This window comes from Myxine glutinosa, chromosome 2, assembly GCF_964187855.1.
Source record: "Myxine glutinosa chromosome 2, kmMyxGlut1.1, whole genome shotgun sequence".
Taxonomy (NCBI): Eukaryota; Metazoa; Chordata; class Myxini; order Myxiniformes; family Myxinidae; genus Myxine; species Myxine glutinosa.
In genome coordinates this window covers 7,917,253-7,934,397 of record NC_136262.1, presented here as the reverse complement: position 1 = coordinate 7,934,397, position 17,145 = coordinate 7,917,253, and the positions used below count along the sequence as shown (strand labels likewise).

Here is a 17,145-nt window from a genome sequence, read left to right as displayed (position 1 = left end):
ACCTAGCCCAACAGAAGCCACAAGCGATCCAGCTAATGCCATACCGAGTGTTTCTGGCGACCAAGTATTGAGTGAAAACTCCCAAACTGAAGTACCACCCCAAGCCGAGGCGCCTGAAGTACAAGAAGCGCAGCCTGAGCAAGAAGCTTCAACTGACATGTCCGACATGTCTGAGAAATTTAAAGTTGTAGTCATAGATGGCATGGCCCTCATTAACTCCATCTCCAAGACAGACAAAATGAAAACATGCAGTGATTTTGCCATGTCATTTCTTGAAAAGCTTATCAGGATTGCAGCTAACGACGACGAAGTAAGACTGGTATTTGACAGATACGTCGAAAGTTCTCTGAAAGAGCAAATGAGAAAAAAGAGAACAAAGGGAAACTCGACCTACTATCACATCCAAGATAGTACACTGATCCAGAATATTTCCTTGAAGGACTTCCTTTCAAGTGTCAAAACCAAGGCAGAACTTGTAGAGTATTTAGCTGCAAAGACTCTGGATCACAGCAACAGCTCTGCCAACAAATTGAAGAAGTTCATGGTAACCTTCGGCACTGAGACAAAAGGCAATGTAAGTGTGCCTGATGAATTGTTAAAACACGGTCATGAAGAAGCGGATACGTTACTCTTGCTCCATGCCCTAACAGTTAACGGCGATGTAGAACTTGTAATAGACTCTCCAGATACCGATGTCTTCTTGCTGATGATCCACATGTATCCACAGCTACCTGCTGAGACATATTTCCTTACCGGAAAAGGAAAACTGAATAGGAAAATTGCAGTCAAACCTATCTTTGAAAAGTTAGGAGTTAACCGCACCTCAGCTATTCTCAGGTTTCATTCTTTCACAGGATCAGATATGTGTGGCAGGTTCGCCGGCAGGACAAAGGACTGGTGTATGAAGGTGTTCATGTCCTGCGATGATATGATACTGGATTCACTTGCTTCACTTGGCAAATCTGCTGTTACACCCTCTCCAAACGCAATTGACCAACTGGAAAGGTTCGTTTGCTTGTTGTACAGATCCAAAACACACACCAAAGTAAATGCACTACGATGGTTCTTGTACTCAAATCGACAGGCCGAGGGAGAGAGTCTGCCTCCAACCTCTGGATCATTGACACCACACATTCTGCGAGCACATTATATTGCAATGATATGGATGCAGGCATGCAAAAGTCAACCGTCCCTTCCTTCTCCCACTGACTACGGATGGAAGTTAGAGGAAAATAGATTTCTTCCGGTGATGTGTTTGAACCCTCCAGCACCAGAGGCCGTGACTAAGCTGGTAAAATGTGGCTGCAAATCAGGATGCAAAGGAAACTCCTGTAGTTGCCGCAGCAATAAACTCCCATGCACAGAGGTCTGTAGCTGTTTGAACTACGGCTGTAGCAACAATGAACAATCAGCTCAGAACATTGTGGGAGATGAACACGAGGACTTGTAAGGTAAAACGGATGATTGTGAGACAGGAATATTTAAATATGGTCAAACAGGAAATTACATTACGCTATCATTGTTATAGCAATGTGGACCTTTGTGTAAAACAGTGGTAGCCATATTGGATTTTCTCACTATTTCTCACTATGGCTGGCATCCACCGATTTCAACGAATCAGTAACATGTTTCCCCAACGGCCTAGCATTACTTATGTGGGCATTACCACCAAAATGGACCTATTTCATCATTCACAATTTGTGTTATCAAGAACATTAAGTTTTTGTACTGTGGTTATTTAAGAAGTGGCGGCCATCTTGGATTTTTCCACCATTTTGAATTTGACTGCCATATTGAAATTAATTGTTTTTGAACTCCTTGGTATTGAAATTATGGGTATTATCATTAATTTGGACCTCATACTGTGTTCAGAATACCAGTTTTAATGGAATTTATATATTTTGGCGGCCATCTTGGATTTGACACCCTTAATCCGTTTAAAAAAATTAACAACCTATTTTTTCGAACATGTGACACCCCAAAGACAAGGAATCAAGTGGAATTTTGCTTTTAACAAAAAAAAACACGAAATGACATAACAGCCTACACTATAAGATGTGTGAATATGTCCGTTAAAATTTCAACTTCACCTCTACTCTATACCTTGTACAGTGTACTTTACCTCGTCTCCATCATCCCTTGTACAGTGTACTTTACCTCCTCTCCATCATACCTTGTACAGTGTACTTTACCTCCTCTCCATCACACCTTGTACAGTGTACTTTACCTCCTCTCCATCGTACCTTGTTTTCACGGTGTTTGCATTATATAATGACATGAATCTTCTTCATTCCCAAACCCATTCCAGTTTTTGCAGAATGCCAAAATCTCGGGAATTCCTTAACAGTAGCTCTGAGAATGACTCTGACGAGGTAAGTTTGTGATGAGCAAGGTGAGAGTTCAGGCATAATGCTCATCTAATATACTGTTGTGTTTCACCACTTTGAATAGTTGTGTTCTGGGCATCATGTGACAACAACAACAACAACAACAACATGCATTTTAAGGCCATTTTCCCTGCTAGAGCGGGGGTTAGCCTTGCGGTCCCCATGACAATCTTCTCCATCTTGCCCTATTTTCTGCATCTCTCCTTGTTAACTCCCTTGCCCGCATTTCTTCTTCCACCATCTTTATCCAAGTCTTTCTCGGTCTTCCCCGTCCTCTACTTCCTTCTACATTCATTTCCATCACTCTTCTCAACCAGTCACTTTCATCCTTCCTCAACACATGACCAAACCATCTCAACCTGTTCCTCTTCACAGCATCAATCACAGGTTCTATTCTCATCATCTTTCGCAATTCATCATTTGTCTTCCTCTCTCTCAACGATACTCCACACATCCACTGAACCATTCGCATTTCCACCCTTTCTAGCCTTCGTTGCTGCTCTACGTTCATTACCCATGTAGCGCTCCCATAAACATGGGCAATGAATCATCATGGTGGCATCATGTGAATTAGCAATATTTATTTATTCCTCAATTACTTCATTATTCGTTCATTCATCTTTCTCAGAGATTTTCCACCCCTCCCAAAATAAAAAGTTGCCATGGATACATCAAATTGTCCATTTAATCAAGATTAAAATTTATGATCTTGATCAAAGCTTGGGTCAATCGGATTAAAATTGATGCTTTTTCAGATGAAAATTGATGTTAGAAGTTTGACCTCAAGATGACCTTTGACCTTTTGACCTCAAAATCAATAGGCTTCTTTCTTATGACCAACTCTATCATCTCGTGAAGTTTCGTGAGGATCGGTTTAAAATTGTGACCTGTAGGCGACAGACAGACGTACAGACAGACGTAGACAGACAGACGTACACAGACAGACGTACAGACAGAATAATGCACAAGACCAACCAATAAACTTGAAAATCTTTGATTTTGCAAGTAAAGAGGGTGATGTCTTGAGGGAATTCAAGCCATTATGGAGGTGGTGATGGACAGACATGCCCATGGGGTATTTCCAAGATTGAGGCCTGTCCATTAACCCAGATGAGCATTCCGAGTTTTCTGCAATTTCAACATGCCTAATTATTGTAGATTGCTGCCATATCGAAACTGTTCATTGAAATAAGGCAAATGTGCATCGTTAGATTGGAGGTTTCTATACAAGTGTGCCGATATTTATCGTACGGACAGATTTTTTTTTTTTTTTTGTTGTACGCTGAATCGACGCTCGTGTAAGAGCTAACACATTGAACATGAAAACATGCACAGACACATAAAACATACAATGAAGGGAGCGGGAGAGAGGGAAGCACACAAGCACAGCAACAGAAGAGAACAGGGACACCGGTAGATCTGTGGGAGGTGTCGGCTGGGGCAGGAGGAAGAGGTACACAGTATAAAGCAAATTAACATTTCTAGGAATTTCAGGAAAGAAGTTTGGGATTTAAAGAGGCGGATTTGGGGTGTTTTAACGGGGTAGAAAAGCTCAAGGTTTTGGATGGGGGAAGATAAGAGATGGTGGTGAACAGCAGTTTTCAAGACCTGGATGGAGGAGAGGGATTAAAGAGAGTGTGGGAGATTGTTCCAGAAGTGGGATAAAAGAGGAATGAAAGAGTGAAGGTGAGCAGAGAGTCTTAATTTTGGCAGTTTCACCAGGAGAGAGTTGCTGGCAGATCTTGTGCGTCCTGCAGGAATATTTGGGGGACAGAGCACAGACAGAACTAGGGGAGCTAGGCCAGAGAGGAGTCGGTCGAAGACAGAAAGACCACCTACCTGCTGTGAGAGAGAGAGAGAGAGAGAGAGAGAGAGAGAGAGAGAGAGAAAGAAAGAAAGAAAGAAAGAAAGAAAGAGAGAGAGAGAGGAAGAGAGAGAGAGAGGAAGAGAGAGAGAGAGGAAGAGAGAGAGAGAGGAAGAGAAAGAGAGAGAGAGAGAGAGAGGAGAGAGAGAGGAGAGAGAGAGAGAGGGAGGAGAGAGAGAGAGGGAGGAGAGAGAGGAGGGAGGGAGAGAGAGAGAGGAGAGAGAGAGGAGAGGAGAGAGGAGAGAGAGAGAGAGGGAGGAGAGAGAGGGAGGAGAGAGAGAGAGAGAGGGAGGAGAGAGAGAGAGAGGAGAGAGAGAGAGAGAGAGAGAGAGAGAGAGAGAGAAAGAAAAAAAAAAAAAAAAGAGAGAGAAAAAGAGAAAGAGAAAGAGAGACAGACAGGAAAAAAAGAAAAAGAAAAAAAAAAGAGCCTCAGAATCAGCTTCATCGCCGGAGATTCCAATGATTCTGAATACTTTGGTTTCAACCGCGTGAAGCCGAGGTAGGTGTGAGGTAAGATCACCAGCCCAGCGGGGAGAACAGTATTCCATTGAGCTGCGGATGAAAGCCTTGTATGCGGTGAGGAGCTCAGAAGTGTCCAGAAAGGACTTCGTACGACGGAGGATGCCCAGTCGGCGACTGGCTTTGGAGACCAGCTCGGAAATGTGGTTTACCCAGGAAAGATCATGGCAGATCGTGAGACCCAAAAGCTTGAGTGACAGAACTTCTTCAAGAGGATTGTTCAGAAAGTAGATGGGAGGTTTGCCCAGACGGTCTTTCCAGAGAGACAAAGTGAGAGTGTGAGATTTGTCAGGATTGAAAGACATGTTCCACTTGTTTGACTAGTTTGTGATGTTATCCAGGTCGGCAGAGAGTGAAGAGGCTGCTGCCTGCCGATCTGAGGGTTGGGATATGGAACGGCAGAGAGTGGAGTCATCAGCAAAGAGATGGAGAGAATTTTCCAGAGTGTCGGAGAGATCATTAATGAAGACCAGAAAAGGCACAGGGCCCAGAACACTGCCTTGGGGAACTCCAGCCAGAACGGGAAGGGGAGAAGAGAGAATTCCATTCATGGCCACACGTTGACTGCGACCAGAGAGGAAGTCCGCAAGCCATGCGTGGAGGTTTCCATGGATACCATACGAGACGAGTTTGGTGAGCAGGGCAGGGTGCCAGACCATATCGAAAGCACGAGATATGTCAAGGGAGACAGACAGCTCTGATTTCCTGTTTGGCATTGAGGACCTCCAGAGTAGAATGACCTGGTCTGAATCCAAATTGATGATCCGAGATCAAGCCATATGATCAAGACAGATCAAGACAGATGAGTTTTTAGGAAGGTGATTGCATGCAACTTCTCGTTGGTGCTTGCTTTTTCAATGGCAATAAAAAGCCGAGTACCAAGCCTGGAGTGGCCATGCTGTTTTGGCTGTAACGGTGAAACACGGGCTTGAAACTGCATTTGGGGGGAGCAAAGTGTCACCTCTTCTATCACATCATCAAACTTGTCCTCGTTTCAACTTTACTGTTACTCAGTGTGGACTTTAACAATCTCACCGTGCTTTGCCAAAAAAGAAAGTATGCCTATGGGGTACCATGTACTATTGAAGATTTGCCGTAGATTTGCGATCGTACTTTTTTTTTTTTTTTCTTGACGAGGATCCCAGGTAGTTGGTCATGTTATCGTCGAAAGGTGAACAGGAACATTGAAGCTATAAATTTATTCATACCCAATGTTAATGCAAAGAACCAATATTATTATAGTCGTTTCTTTTCTGGTTGGGGTTTATCATTGCGAAGACCTGGACTGTGCTTCTTGGACTTGGTCTTTGCAACCAACTCAATTGTTCAAGGCTTTGAGAGCATTAGGATCAATTCAGGATGAATAAAGCTCAGTCTGCTAATGTGATTCGTCATCATCATCATCTGAATTTATTTCAATTTGAAGTTGTTCAAGACATCGGACCATGTGCTAGGCTAGGCCATGCACCATCCAAACGGCAATCTAGACAATTGAGAATAAGCACGCACCTGGGACGAGGAGCCCCGGTAAATCTGTATGGCTACTCGCCCTTGATATGAACAGGGAATCTGTAAGAGGAATACTCATAAAGGACCTTATATTAGGCCCATAAAGGATTATTAGGTTGTGTCCATACCAGGTTCTGTTTGTCCATATACCTTCAGCAGGTGGCAAGGAAATGAGAGTAGGTTTGTGTGACATTTAAATGGACCTTAGCAAGCCTGGTGTTTGCTTAATTGCTAACGTCTTATCTTTAGATCTTAGAGTCTTGAGTTTGAACCCGTCGTTCCATTAAATAACACAAGGTGGGTTGACCGAGCCTGTCGTCCTTCCAAGGTCGACAAAATGAGGCCCAGTGTACTAGTAGTAGGGCGCTGCATCAGTGGCACAGCCGCACTCCCAGCAATGATGCAACCAGCAGCCATAGGCTGCAAACAAATTATAAGTGACTATCGTAAGGATAATGAGCATACAGTCAACCGGTTGTTAATGAGTGAAGAGGTTTTATTAAAAAACATAACAACACGTTTTGCGACTAAGAAAATCCCAAGCATCTTTACCAAAACTACTTCCAACTCAAAAATGTGTCGCGTGATGTGCTGTTTCCTGAAGTGGTGGCAGGGCCATACTTGTTTTGAGAGACCATTCGGGGGACATTCCCTTAAAACCCTAAACTTACAAACCTAAGATGTAAGACATTGCATGATGTAGTTTAAATTGTAATTCTTGAATGGAAGAGTAGAGCAATGGTAATACCTCGTGTAATTCTGCTCCGTATAACGCTGATTCGTTATAGAATCAAAACAAAACTCCATAACACACAGCGCTTGCCGAGTAAATATACCCGCCACCATTGTGCGTGTGCTGGATGCACATGCTCTCAGCAAATCAGCGCTGTTTAGTCTGCCTTCGTTTTTGCAGCAGGATGAGCTTCCTCTCTTATCGTCTCCGCTACTGCTACGAAGGAGGTGTATGAGTAGAGTCAGTGATGGCAATTATTGTTTTTATTGATGTTTGTACTTATTTTATGTTTGCGTTAGTACTTGTTGATTTTGTTATAATAAAAAATTATCATTTTTATTTATAAAATAATGTTTCCCATCTGTATTGCTAACAACACTATTACCCCCAAATGAAGCCCTCGTACTGCTCATGCAATAAATAACGCTGTTGGGAATGCATCTTCATATAAACAATGGTATAATGACCCCGTTTATGGTATTTTTTTTAGATTGGTGCATCCTGAGCGCTAAGTGAGGTATTCCTGTACTTGGGCAACATTTCATTGCTTTTGGATAATAAATACACAACAAACAATCCATTTACATTGTTTCAATGTTTCTCCGTCAACCTGTATTACTAAAAATGTAAAGTTTATTCTACACCCTTGGCCCATGAATAAGCCAGGTTTTACATTGGGGGTACTCTTGGCAACAGCTTCCTTTTATCAAGTGCACATTTAAACAACGGCTACAAACCAATCTATATCATGTCTGTCCACTTGCCTCGTGTTCATGTGAGACAATAGAGTGAAATCCAGGTTCGTAGTAAAATCCATTTTGGTGTTTATTTTACTACGTTGGGGATTGAGATATCTTGCGTGAGCAAAAATTTGTTTTTGGTAATTTTTTCAATTCGATTGTATATCCAACGTTATTTTTATGTAATTTTTTTCACCCATAAAGCCAGTGAAGCCAAAGAAGTCTCATAAATCACAGGCAGACCGAAAGCGGCCGGCTCCATCTGCAGATCCCCCGGCCAAAAAGTGTCGAAGTGATGCTGGAACATCAAAAGTGGTGAACTCTTCAGATGGTGATGACAATTTGTTCCAGGTAAATTATGTTGAGTTTAACATTTTTATTTTGGTCAAAGTGACATGTGAATATCAAACTGTGCTTTGTCTTTACAAAGTTACTTCTTTGCTATTGATTTGTAGAACTAAAATTGTTCTTGTGGTAGTGATTCCTCTGCTGGATGAACAAACAACATGGATGCATGTTGCAACAGAGTGAGAGTGATGTACCTGTGCAAATCTCATCATGATGTGTTCATTAATTTGACCTTGCACTGCAACGCCCATCATTAAACAACTGTTGCACTGACACATTCTCATTCACACGGCCTCATCTGTAAACTATCCGATATCACGGACACACATACGATTGTTTACTTGCATGGAAGCTGCAGTTACCTGAAACTCCAATTTTGCTTGTTGTGCTTGTGTGCACGTCCAGCTGGGGAGGATGCGGTATGTGAGTGTACGGGAGTTCAAGGGGAAGGTGCTGGTGGATCTGCGTGAATATTACACAGATCAAGGAGGAGACATGAAGCCTGGGAGAAAAGGTGCAGTCGTCGATGATGTGTTTAAGATTGTCGTTTTGTTTTTCGGATAGTATATGGGGCAAATTGAATTTGCTTCCCTTAAATGTTTAGCAAATGTATAAGGTGGGGAGTACATCACAGCACGGCGGGGATGGGTAGCACCTACTCGGGGGTAACACTGCTCTCCACATGGACAAGGGGCGAGAAAAAGTTCCCAAAAGAAAGTTTGCTCCACTTAGGCTTACCTGCCTACCACGGCAGATTGGTCATCCATGTCTGCAGTCAAGAAACAAAGAAAAATAAATTGATAAACAACAAGTCTAACAAATGTTACCACAAGATGCTAAATTCTGGCGCATGTAATGTGCGCACGCTGCAAGACGACTGCAGGCGCCTCGAATGCCGAACGGCCTTTATTAGCCGCGAATTGGCACGATGTGACATAGACATTGCAGCACACATTGAGGCTCGTTTACCTGGTATATCCCATCAAGTTCTACTGGAGTGGTAAGCCAGAAAGCGAACGTCGTCAGGCAGGTGTTGGTTTTGCAATCAAAACCAAACATATAAACCTTCTAGATGCCGTCCCAACCGGTATCAATGTGCATCTTATGTTGGTGCGACTCATTTGTCAATGAACGCTATGCTACCGTCACCAGTGCATACGCCCCTACCATGACAAACACGGATGAGGTCAAAGAGCAGTTCAAGATGACCTTTCAGCAGTCGTACAATCAACATCTTATTGAAGAGCTTATTTTGTTGGGGGACTTCAACGCCCGAGTGGGATGTGACTATGTTGCGTGGAAAAATGTGGTCGGACACCATGGCATTGACAAAGATAACTCCAATAGCACTTTGCTGCTTATGCTATATTCAACCAATTACCTCATCATCACCAACTCCTCATTCCAACAAGCTGATAAATACAAAGCTACATAGATGCTTTCACGCTCCAAACATCAAGGCACCTCATTGATTTTGTCAACGTCAGGAAACGCGACTGGCATGATGTGAAGCGCACGTCATGAGAGGCCTGTTGGTCCGACCACAGGCTTGTTAGGAGTAAAATGTCACGTAAGATCAAGTCTCCCGTGAGAAGGCAACGTCTCAGGCCTGCTACAAAGCTCAACACCCAACAGCTTAAATGTAGCGACGTGCAATCGCAGCTTCAGCATCATCTCAATGCCACCTAAGAACAATTGGATCTATCTACTACCAATGTCGAAGCAGGATGGGCGGTTTTACAAGACATCACCTTCCGGGCAGCTTCTGATGTTCTCGGTTTCGTCAAGTGTAGTCACAAAGACTGGTTTGACGAGAACGCCTCCCAGATCAAGAGTCCATTTAACTCCATGCATGCGGCTCATCTCTACTGGATTGACGACAGCCTCAGTGAGTAAACGTTCTTCCTACCTGCAACACAGGAAACCTGCACAGTCAAGACTACTTTTTTTTTTTTTGTATACAGAGTTGAGGCTCGTGAAAGAGCTAACATTTATCAAACAAACAAATCAAACAAACAAGCAAACAAAGTATATAAAAAGGGGAGCGGTCGACAAGATGGGGAGAGAAGGGGAGGAAGCACACAAACACAACATTTGAGAGCAGGGACATCGGGAGATGTTTTTGGAGGGAGAGGGCCTGGGGGGAGGCAGGATAGGTATAAAACGCAAGGACACCAAGGACTTCCAGGAAAGAAGTCAAAAGTCACATTAAAAAAGTGGATTTGTGGTGAAATTAGCGGGGGTAGAAAAGATCAAGGTTTTGGATTGGGGAAGATAGGAGATGGTGGTGAACAGCCGTTTCAAAGACCTGGAGGGAGGAGTGGGATTGAAGAGAGTGAGGGAGTTTGTTCCAGAGGTGGGAGAAAAGAGGAATGAAGGAGTGAAGGTGAGCAGGGAGTCTTGATTTTGGCAGTTTAACCATAAGAGGGTTGCAGGCAGATCTTGTGCGACCTGCAGGAATATTTGGGGGACAGAGCCCAGAGAGAGCTGGGGGAGCAAGGCCGGAGAGGAGTCGGTAGAAGACGGAAAGACCACCAACCTGCCTGCGGTGATTAAGTGAAAGGCCCTCGGAGATAGCGTCATCGCGGGAGATTCCAATGATTCTGAACGCTTTGGTTTCAACAGCGTGAAGACGAGCTAGGTGTGAGGCAGGAGCATCAGCCCAGAGGGGAGAGCAGTACTCCATTGAGCTGCGGATGAAAGCCTTGTATGTGGTGAGGAGCTCAGGTGTGCCAAGGAAGAACTTCGCACGACGGAGGATGCACAGTCGGCGACTGGCTTTGGAGGCCAGCTTGGAAATGTGGTTTTCCCAGGAAAGATCATGGCAGATAGTGAGACCCAAAAGCTTGAGTGACAGAACTTCTTGGAGAGGATTATTCAGAAAGTAGATGGGAGGGTTGTCCAGTCGGTCTTTTCGGAGAGACATCGTAAGAGTGTGAGATTTGTCGGGATTGAAAGACATGTTCCACTTGTTTGCCCAGTCTGTGATTTTGTCAAGGTCTGCAGAGAGTGAGGAGGCTGCAGACTGCCGATCTGAGGGATGAGGAATGGAGCGGCAGAGAGTGGAGTCATCAGCAAAGAGATAGAGAGGATTTTCAAGAGAGTCAGAGAGATCATTGATGAAGACCAGAAAAAGCACAGGGCCCAGAACACTGCCTTGGGGAACTCCAGCCTGAACAGGAAGAGGAGATGAGAGAAACCCATTCAGGGCCACACGTTGACTACGACTAGAGAGGAAGTCCGCCAGCCATGCGTGGAGATTTACATGGATACCAAAGGAGGAGAGTTTGGTGAGCAGAGCAGGGTGCCAGACCGTATCGAAGGCACGTGATATGTCGAGGGAGACAGCTCTAATTTCCTGTTTGGCATTGAGGACCTCCATCCATTGTTGAGACAGCAGAAGCAGTATGTCCAGAGTAGAGTGACCTGGTCTGAAACCAAATTGATGATCAGAGATCAAGCCATTGGAGAAGAGGAAAGATTTCATATCCGAAGCAATGATGGATTCCATGACTTTGCTGATAATTGGGAGAAGGCTGATTGGTCTGTAGTTGCTAGGATCTGTTTTTGCACCTTTTTTGTGCAAAGCGGTGATGTTGTCTGATTTCCAAGCAGATGGCAGTTGACCTTGAGCAAAAGAGAGGGTGAAGAGAACAGAGAGGGAGTGAAAGAGCGGAAGAACAGGATTTTAGGACCCGTGGGCTGATGCCATCAGGTCCAGTTGCAGAATCAGAGTCGAGGGTTGACAGAAACTTTTCCACCTTGTCAGGAGGAAAGGACACGGAGTCCAGGAGCAGCTGGGTACGACTGGGTATGGTGGGTACAGAGAGGGATGGGTTAGGGACACAAGATTTAGAGGCAAACACAGAGTTGAGGCATTCAGCTTTTTCACGTGCGGAGTCAGCCGTGTAGCCGTTTGAGGTAAGGGAGGGGATGGAGGAGGAACAAACACCAGAAACAGATTTGACCAGACGCCACCAGGATTTGGAAGAGGGAGACAGATAAGAGAGTTCTGTCTTGAGAACGGAGAGATATTGTTTCCTGGCTCTCCTGAGGGTGGACACACACTTGTTTCGGGCTTTGTGAAAGGAAATGAGATTTCCTTCCGTTGGATTTGCTTTCCAGGAGACGAAGGCAAGTTGTTTCTGGGCAACAGCCTCACCACAAGATTCCGTGTACCATGGACGGGAGGAAGGGTATGACAACTGAAGACGAGATGGGATAAATCTGTGCATGAGAGACAGCTGGTGGGCGGCAATAGTGGAAGAAGTTGAGGCAGCTGATACAAATAATTACAAGTGCTTCTATGCTGGTCTCAAGGCAGTCTATGGCCTGTCTTCTCGGGGTATCGCCGCTGTCCGTAACTCAGATGACCAACACCTCATCACAGATACAAACAAGATCTTGGAGCGCTACGCTGACCATTTTAATGGTGTCCCCAATTGCCCCTCTTCCATCTCGGATGCGGCTATTGACTCTCTCCCTCAGCGGCCCATATTGGAAGACCTTGCCCGCTCTCCGACTACAATAAAGATGACCAGAGCTAACAAAGATATGTCGTCTGGAAAGGCCCCTGGTGACGATGGTATACGCTCCGAGGTTTTCAAGTTTGGTGCCAACCTCGTCACCCGACTGACCCAACTCTACAATACCATCTGGAGTGAGGAGTCAATACCCCAGGTCTTCAAAGATGCCACAATTGTTCCCCTGTACAAATGCCAAGGTGATAGATTGTGCATCGACAACTATCGTGGCATGGCCCTACTATCTATTGCTGGGGAAATACTTGGCCGCATCATTCTTTATCGCATGTCATCAACAACTGTCAACAGCATCACCCCGGAAAAGCAATGCAGCTTTCATGCTGGACGTGGCCCGACCGATATGATAGTCTCCACTCGCCAACTTCAGAAAAAGAGCAGAGAACAATATCACGATCTATACACGCGCTTCGCCGACCTTATGAAAGCGTTCGATTTGGTCAGTTGAGAAAGCCTGTGGAAGCGATTGCACAAGGTCGGCTGTCCCGCTAAGTCGGTCAACACTGTCAGATCGTTCCACGATGGTCTGGTTGCTCGTGTGAGGGACAGTGGATGCACTTCTGAGTCATTTCCTGTAGACGGAAAAAACAAGGCTGTGGCCTACCTCCCCTATTATTTAGCATTGCGTTTCCCTCTTTGCTTTATGATGCCTTCGAAGATTGCACCCAGGAAATGATGATCCAGTTTCACACCGATAGTATTGTCTTTAATTTGCAGCATCTAAAGGACAAGTCCAGAATCATAGAAATGTTGCACCACAATCTACTTTTTGCCAATGACTGCGCACAATTCAGTTATAATCTCGAAGATATGCAATTTATTGTGAACTCCTTTGCGCAATCTGCTCGTTGCTATGGCCTTATGGTTAGCCTCAAGAAGACCGAGGCTATACTTCAGCCGAGACCAGAAGGTGCGTATACCGTCCCATCCATTACCATCGATAACACGCCACTCAAAGTTGGAGATAGGTTCTGCTACCTTGGAGGTGTCCTCTATCAAAATGCAACGATTGATGAAGTAACATCAAGACTCGGCAAAGGATGTGTCCCCTTTGGAAGATTGACACATCGCCTTTGGCATGAACGTGGCATTCGCGTGGACACCAAGATCAGTGTCTATCATGCCGTGGACACCAAGTACAGTGTCTGTCGTGCCATGGACACCAAGTACAGTGTCCATCGTGCCGTGGACACCAATTACAGTGTCTATCGTGCCGTGGACACCAAGTACAGTGTCTATCATGCCGTGGGCACCTAGTACAGTGTCTATCGTGCCGGGAACACCAAGTACAGTGTCTATCGTGCCGTGGGCACCAAGTACAGTGTCTATCGTGCCGTGGGCACCAAGTACAGTCTATCGTGCCATGGGCACCAAGTACAGTGTCTATCGTGCCGTGGACACCAAGTACAGTGTACATCGTGCCGTGGACACCAATTAGTGTCTATCGTGCCGTGGACACCAAGTACAGTGTCTATCGTGCCGTGGGCACCTAGTACAGTGTCTATCGTGCCGGGAACACCAAGTACAGTGTCTATCGTGCCGTGGGCACCAAGTACAGTGTCTATCGTGCCGTGGGCACCAAGTACAGTCTATCGTGCCATGGGCACCAAGTACAGCATCTATCGTGCCGTGGGCACCAAGTACAGCGTCTATCATGCCGTGGGCAACAAGTACAGCGTCTATCGTGCCGTGGGCACCAAGTACAGCGTCTATCGTGCCGTGGGCACCAAGTACAGCGTCTATCGTGCCGTGGGCACCAAGTACAGCGTCTATCATGCCGTGGGCACCAAGTACAGCGTCTATCGTGCCGTGGGCACCAACTACAGCGTCTATCGTGCCGTGGGCACCAACTACAGCGTCTATCGTGCCGTGGGCACCAGGTACAGCGTCTATCGTGCCGTGGGCACCGAGTACAGCGTCTATCGTGCCGTGGGCACCGAGTACAGCGTCTATCGTGCCGTGGGCACCAACTACAGCGTCTATCATGCCGTGGGCACCAAGTACAGCGTCTATCGTGCCGTGGGCACCAAGTACAGCGTCTATCGTGCCGTGGGCACCAAGTACAGCGTCTATCTTGCCGTGGGCACCAAGTACAGCGTCTATCGTGCCGTGGGCACCAAGTACAGCGTCTATCGTGCTGTGGGCACCAAGTACAGCGTCTATCGTGCCGTGGGCACCAAGACAGCGTCTCTCGTTCCGTGGGCACCAAGTACAGCGTCTATCGTGCCGTGGGCACCAAGTACAGCGTCTATCGTGCCGTGGGCACCAAGTACAGCGTCTATCGTGCCGTGGGCACCAAGTACAGCGTCTATCATGCCGTGGGCACCAAGTACAGCGTCTATCGTGCCGTGGGCACCAACTACAGCGTCTATCGTGCCGTGGGCACCAGGTACAGCGTCTATCGTGCCGTGGGCACCAAGTACAGCGTCTATCGTGCCGTGGGCATCAACTACAGCGTCTATCGTGCCGTGGGCACCAAGTACAGCGTCTATCGTGCCGTGGGCACCAAGTACAGCGTCTATCGTGCCGTGGGCACCAAGTACAGCGTCTATCGTGCCATTGTCTTATCGACACTCCTATTTCGATGTGAATCTTGGACACCCTATTGTCACCATATCAAACACCTTGATCAATTCCATACGTGGCCTTTGTAAGATTCTTGGCCATGAGAACCCATTTTGGAGTATCCATGGCCACGAGATCTAATTTTGGAGTATACACGGCCAGGAGATCTAATTTTTGAGTATCCGTGGCCATGAGACCCAGAACCCAACTCTGAGCTGATTGTCAAGTGATTGCAATGGAGGGCGATCATGTGGAGGTGTATTATTGTGATCGGTTGATCATTTCATATCGTTAAAACTCATCTATAACTAAAGTTTCATAAACACTCTTCGCATCAATAATGAATAGGCGCCAACCTTCACAAAAATGTCACTTTGCGTGTTTGTGTTCCCCTCTCCTCACCCACCTTAATATCTTCCTTTTCTCCTACTCCTCTTAATTTCCCCTCCCCCACCCCGCCCATGTCACCTCTTCAACCATATTTCTAAATTTCTTAATTTACCACCAGCTCTGCTTCCAACATATTCCCACATTTTGTGTGGTATGAGTTAACATTTTTGATTGCTTGGTGTGAAGTGATCACGATTCCTTGGTCTCTCATGTGGTGGAACTGGAACTGTTTTGTGCTGGTGCAGGAATTGCACTCCAGGTGGATCAATGGAGCCGCTTGAAGGAGCTCATCCCAGAGATTGACACCGCAATCAACAAGATGTGAGAACGTGACGTGTCCCCAGGGGCAGAAGGCAAACGCTTCCACAAACTATGGAAGGCAGACATGTTTTTATAACGTACATGAATATTTGTTTTGTCTCGTCATCCAATTGTGCTCATTGTTTATTTTTACACCTCTCACATACATCCTGTCCCTTGCTTTTCATTTCCTCATTATACACTGCCAGTTTTGCATACTGCACCTTTCTCCTCGTTTTTCTATTTGAACCTCACTTTGCACTGCATTGTGCCTGGGCCTGAGTTTGTGTGAAAGCATAATCAGCTTACTCTTGGACAGATCGGAGTTTGTCTTCAATCGGCTTGCTTGATCGAGCCACTTCTACCTTTTGCAATGACCAGCCTGGCTACCTGTCTGATTTATTGCTCTTTCTCCAAGGAGTTTTGTATGCTTTTTAATGTGAGTTATTTAGGAGGATGTTCATGCTTCCTTCTCTATCCTGGTTTTTCAGAATGTTACTATGAGTGTAAAAGTAAGAGATTGTGTGAAAATACCGATGCTTTGTGCCAACTTCACGATCCCTTACTTTCTGTACTTCCTTTTTTTCTAGTTTGTTTCCTTTCCCTTCCCTTTAATGCTCTTAATGTCCGTTTATGTCTCTATTAAATCTTGAAGTAAAGAAGTGCAAAAAAGCCTTTGTCGGGATTTTGTTGTGCATGTACGAGGTTGCTTTGTCGAAGGTTGTGATTGTGATAGACTTGGTTTTTCGTGGTGACAACATATCTCAGAACTGCTCCTGGTTTCTGTCTTTTGCACCTGAGGTGGAAAAGTTTCTGGCAACCCTCGACTGACTCTACAACTGGATCGGGCGGCGGGAGGATCGGGCTCACATGTCCTAAAATCCTGCCCTGCGTCTGTAGCACTTCCTCTCTCTGCACTTTTCACCCTGTCATTTGCCCGAGGCCATCTTCCATTTGCTTGAAAATCGGCGAACATCGCTGCTTTACATAAAGGTGCTGAAATAGATCACATTAACTGCAGACCAAGTAACTTATTTCCAATCATCAGCAAGGGCATGGAATCCATCACCACAGTTTACATGAAATCATTCCTTGTCACCAACAGCCTCATCTCAGATCATCAATTTCGATTCAGACCTGGTCATTCTACCTTGGACATGCTGCTTATACTTTCCCAACAATCGAAGGAGGCCCCCGATATCAGACATGATATTAGGGCATCTCTTGACATATCTCGAGCTTTCGATGC

At 45.5% G+C, this 17,145-nt stretch overlaps 1 protein-coding gene across 5 annotated transcripts in view; it reads left to right on the top strand.

The window, feature by feature from the left end:
- The window catches only part of SUB1 (SUB1 regulator of transcription), a 991,845-nt gene extending 975,274 nt beyond the window's left edge, over window positions 1-16,571 (top strand). For all 5 annotated transcript variants that reach the window (XM_078772954.1, XM_078772957.1, XM_078772956.1 and 2 more), the window contains exons 2-5: window positions 2,309-2,372; window positions 7,957-8,103; window positions 8,506-8,614; window positions 15,842-16,571. In XM_078772954.1, coding sequence (XP_078629080.1) covers window positions 2,309-2,372; window positions 7,957-8,103; window positions 8,506-8,614; window positions 15,842-15,921 — 400 coding nt within the window. In that variant the 3' untranslated portion in view covers window positions 15,922-16,571. The remainder of the gene's footprint in view (window positions 1-2,308; window positions 2,373-7,956; window positions 8,104-8,505; window positions 8,615-15,841) is intronic.
- The last annotated feature ends 574 nt before the right edge of the window (window positions 16,572-17,145 follow it).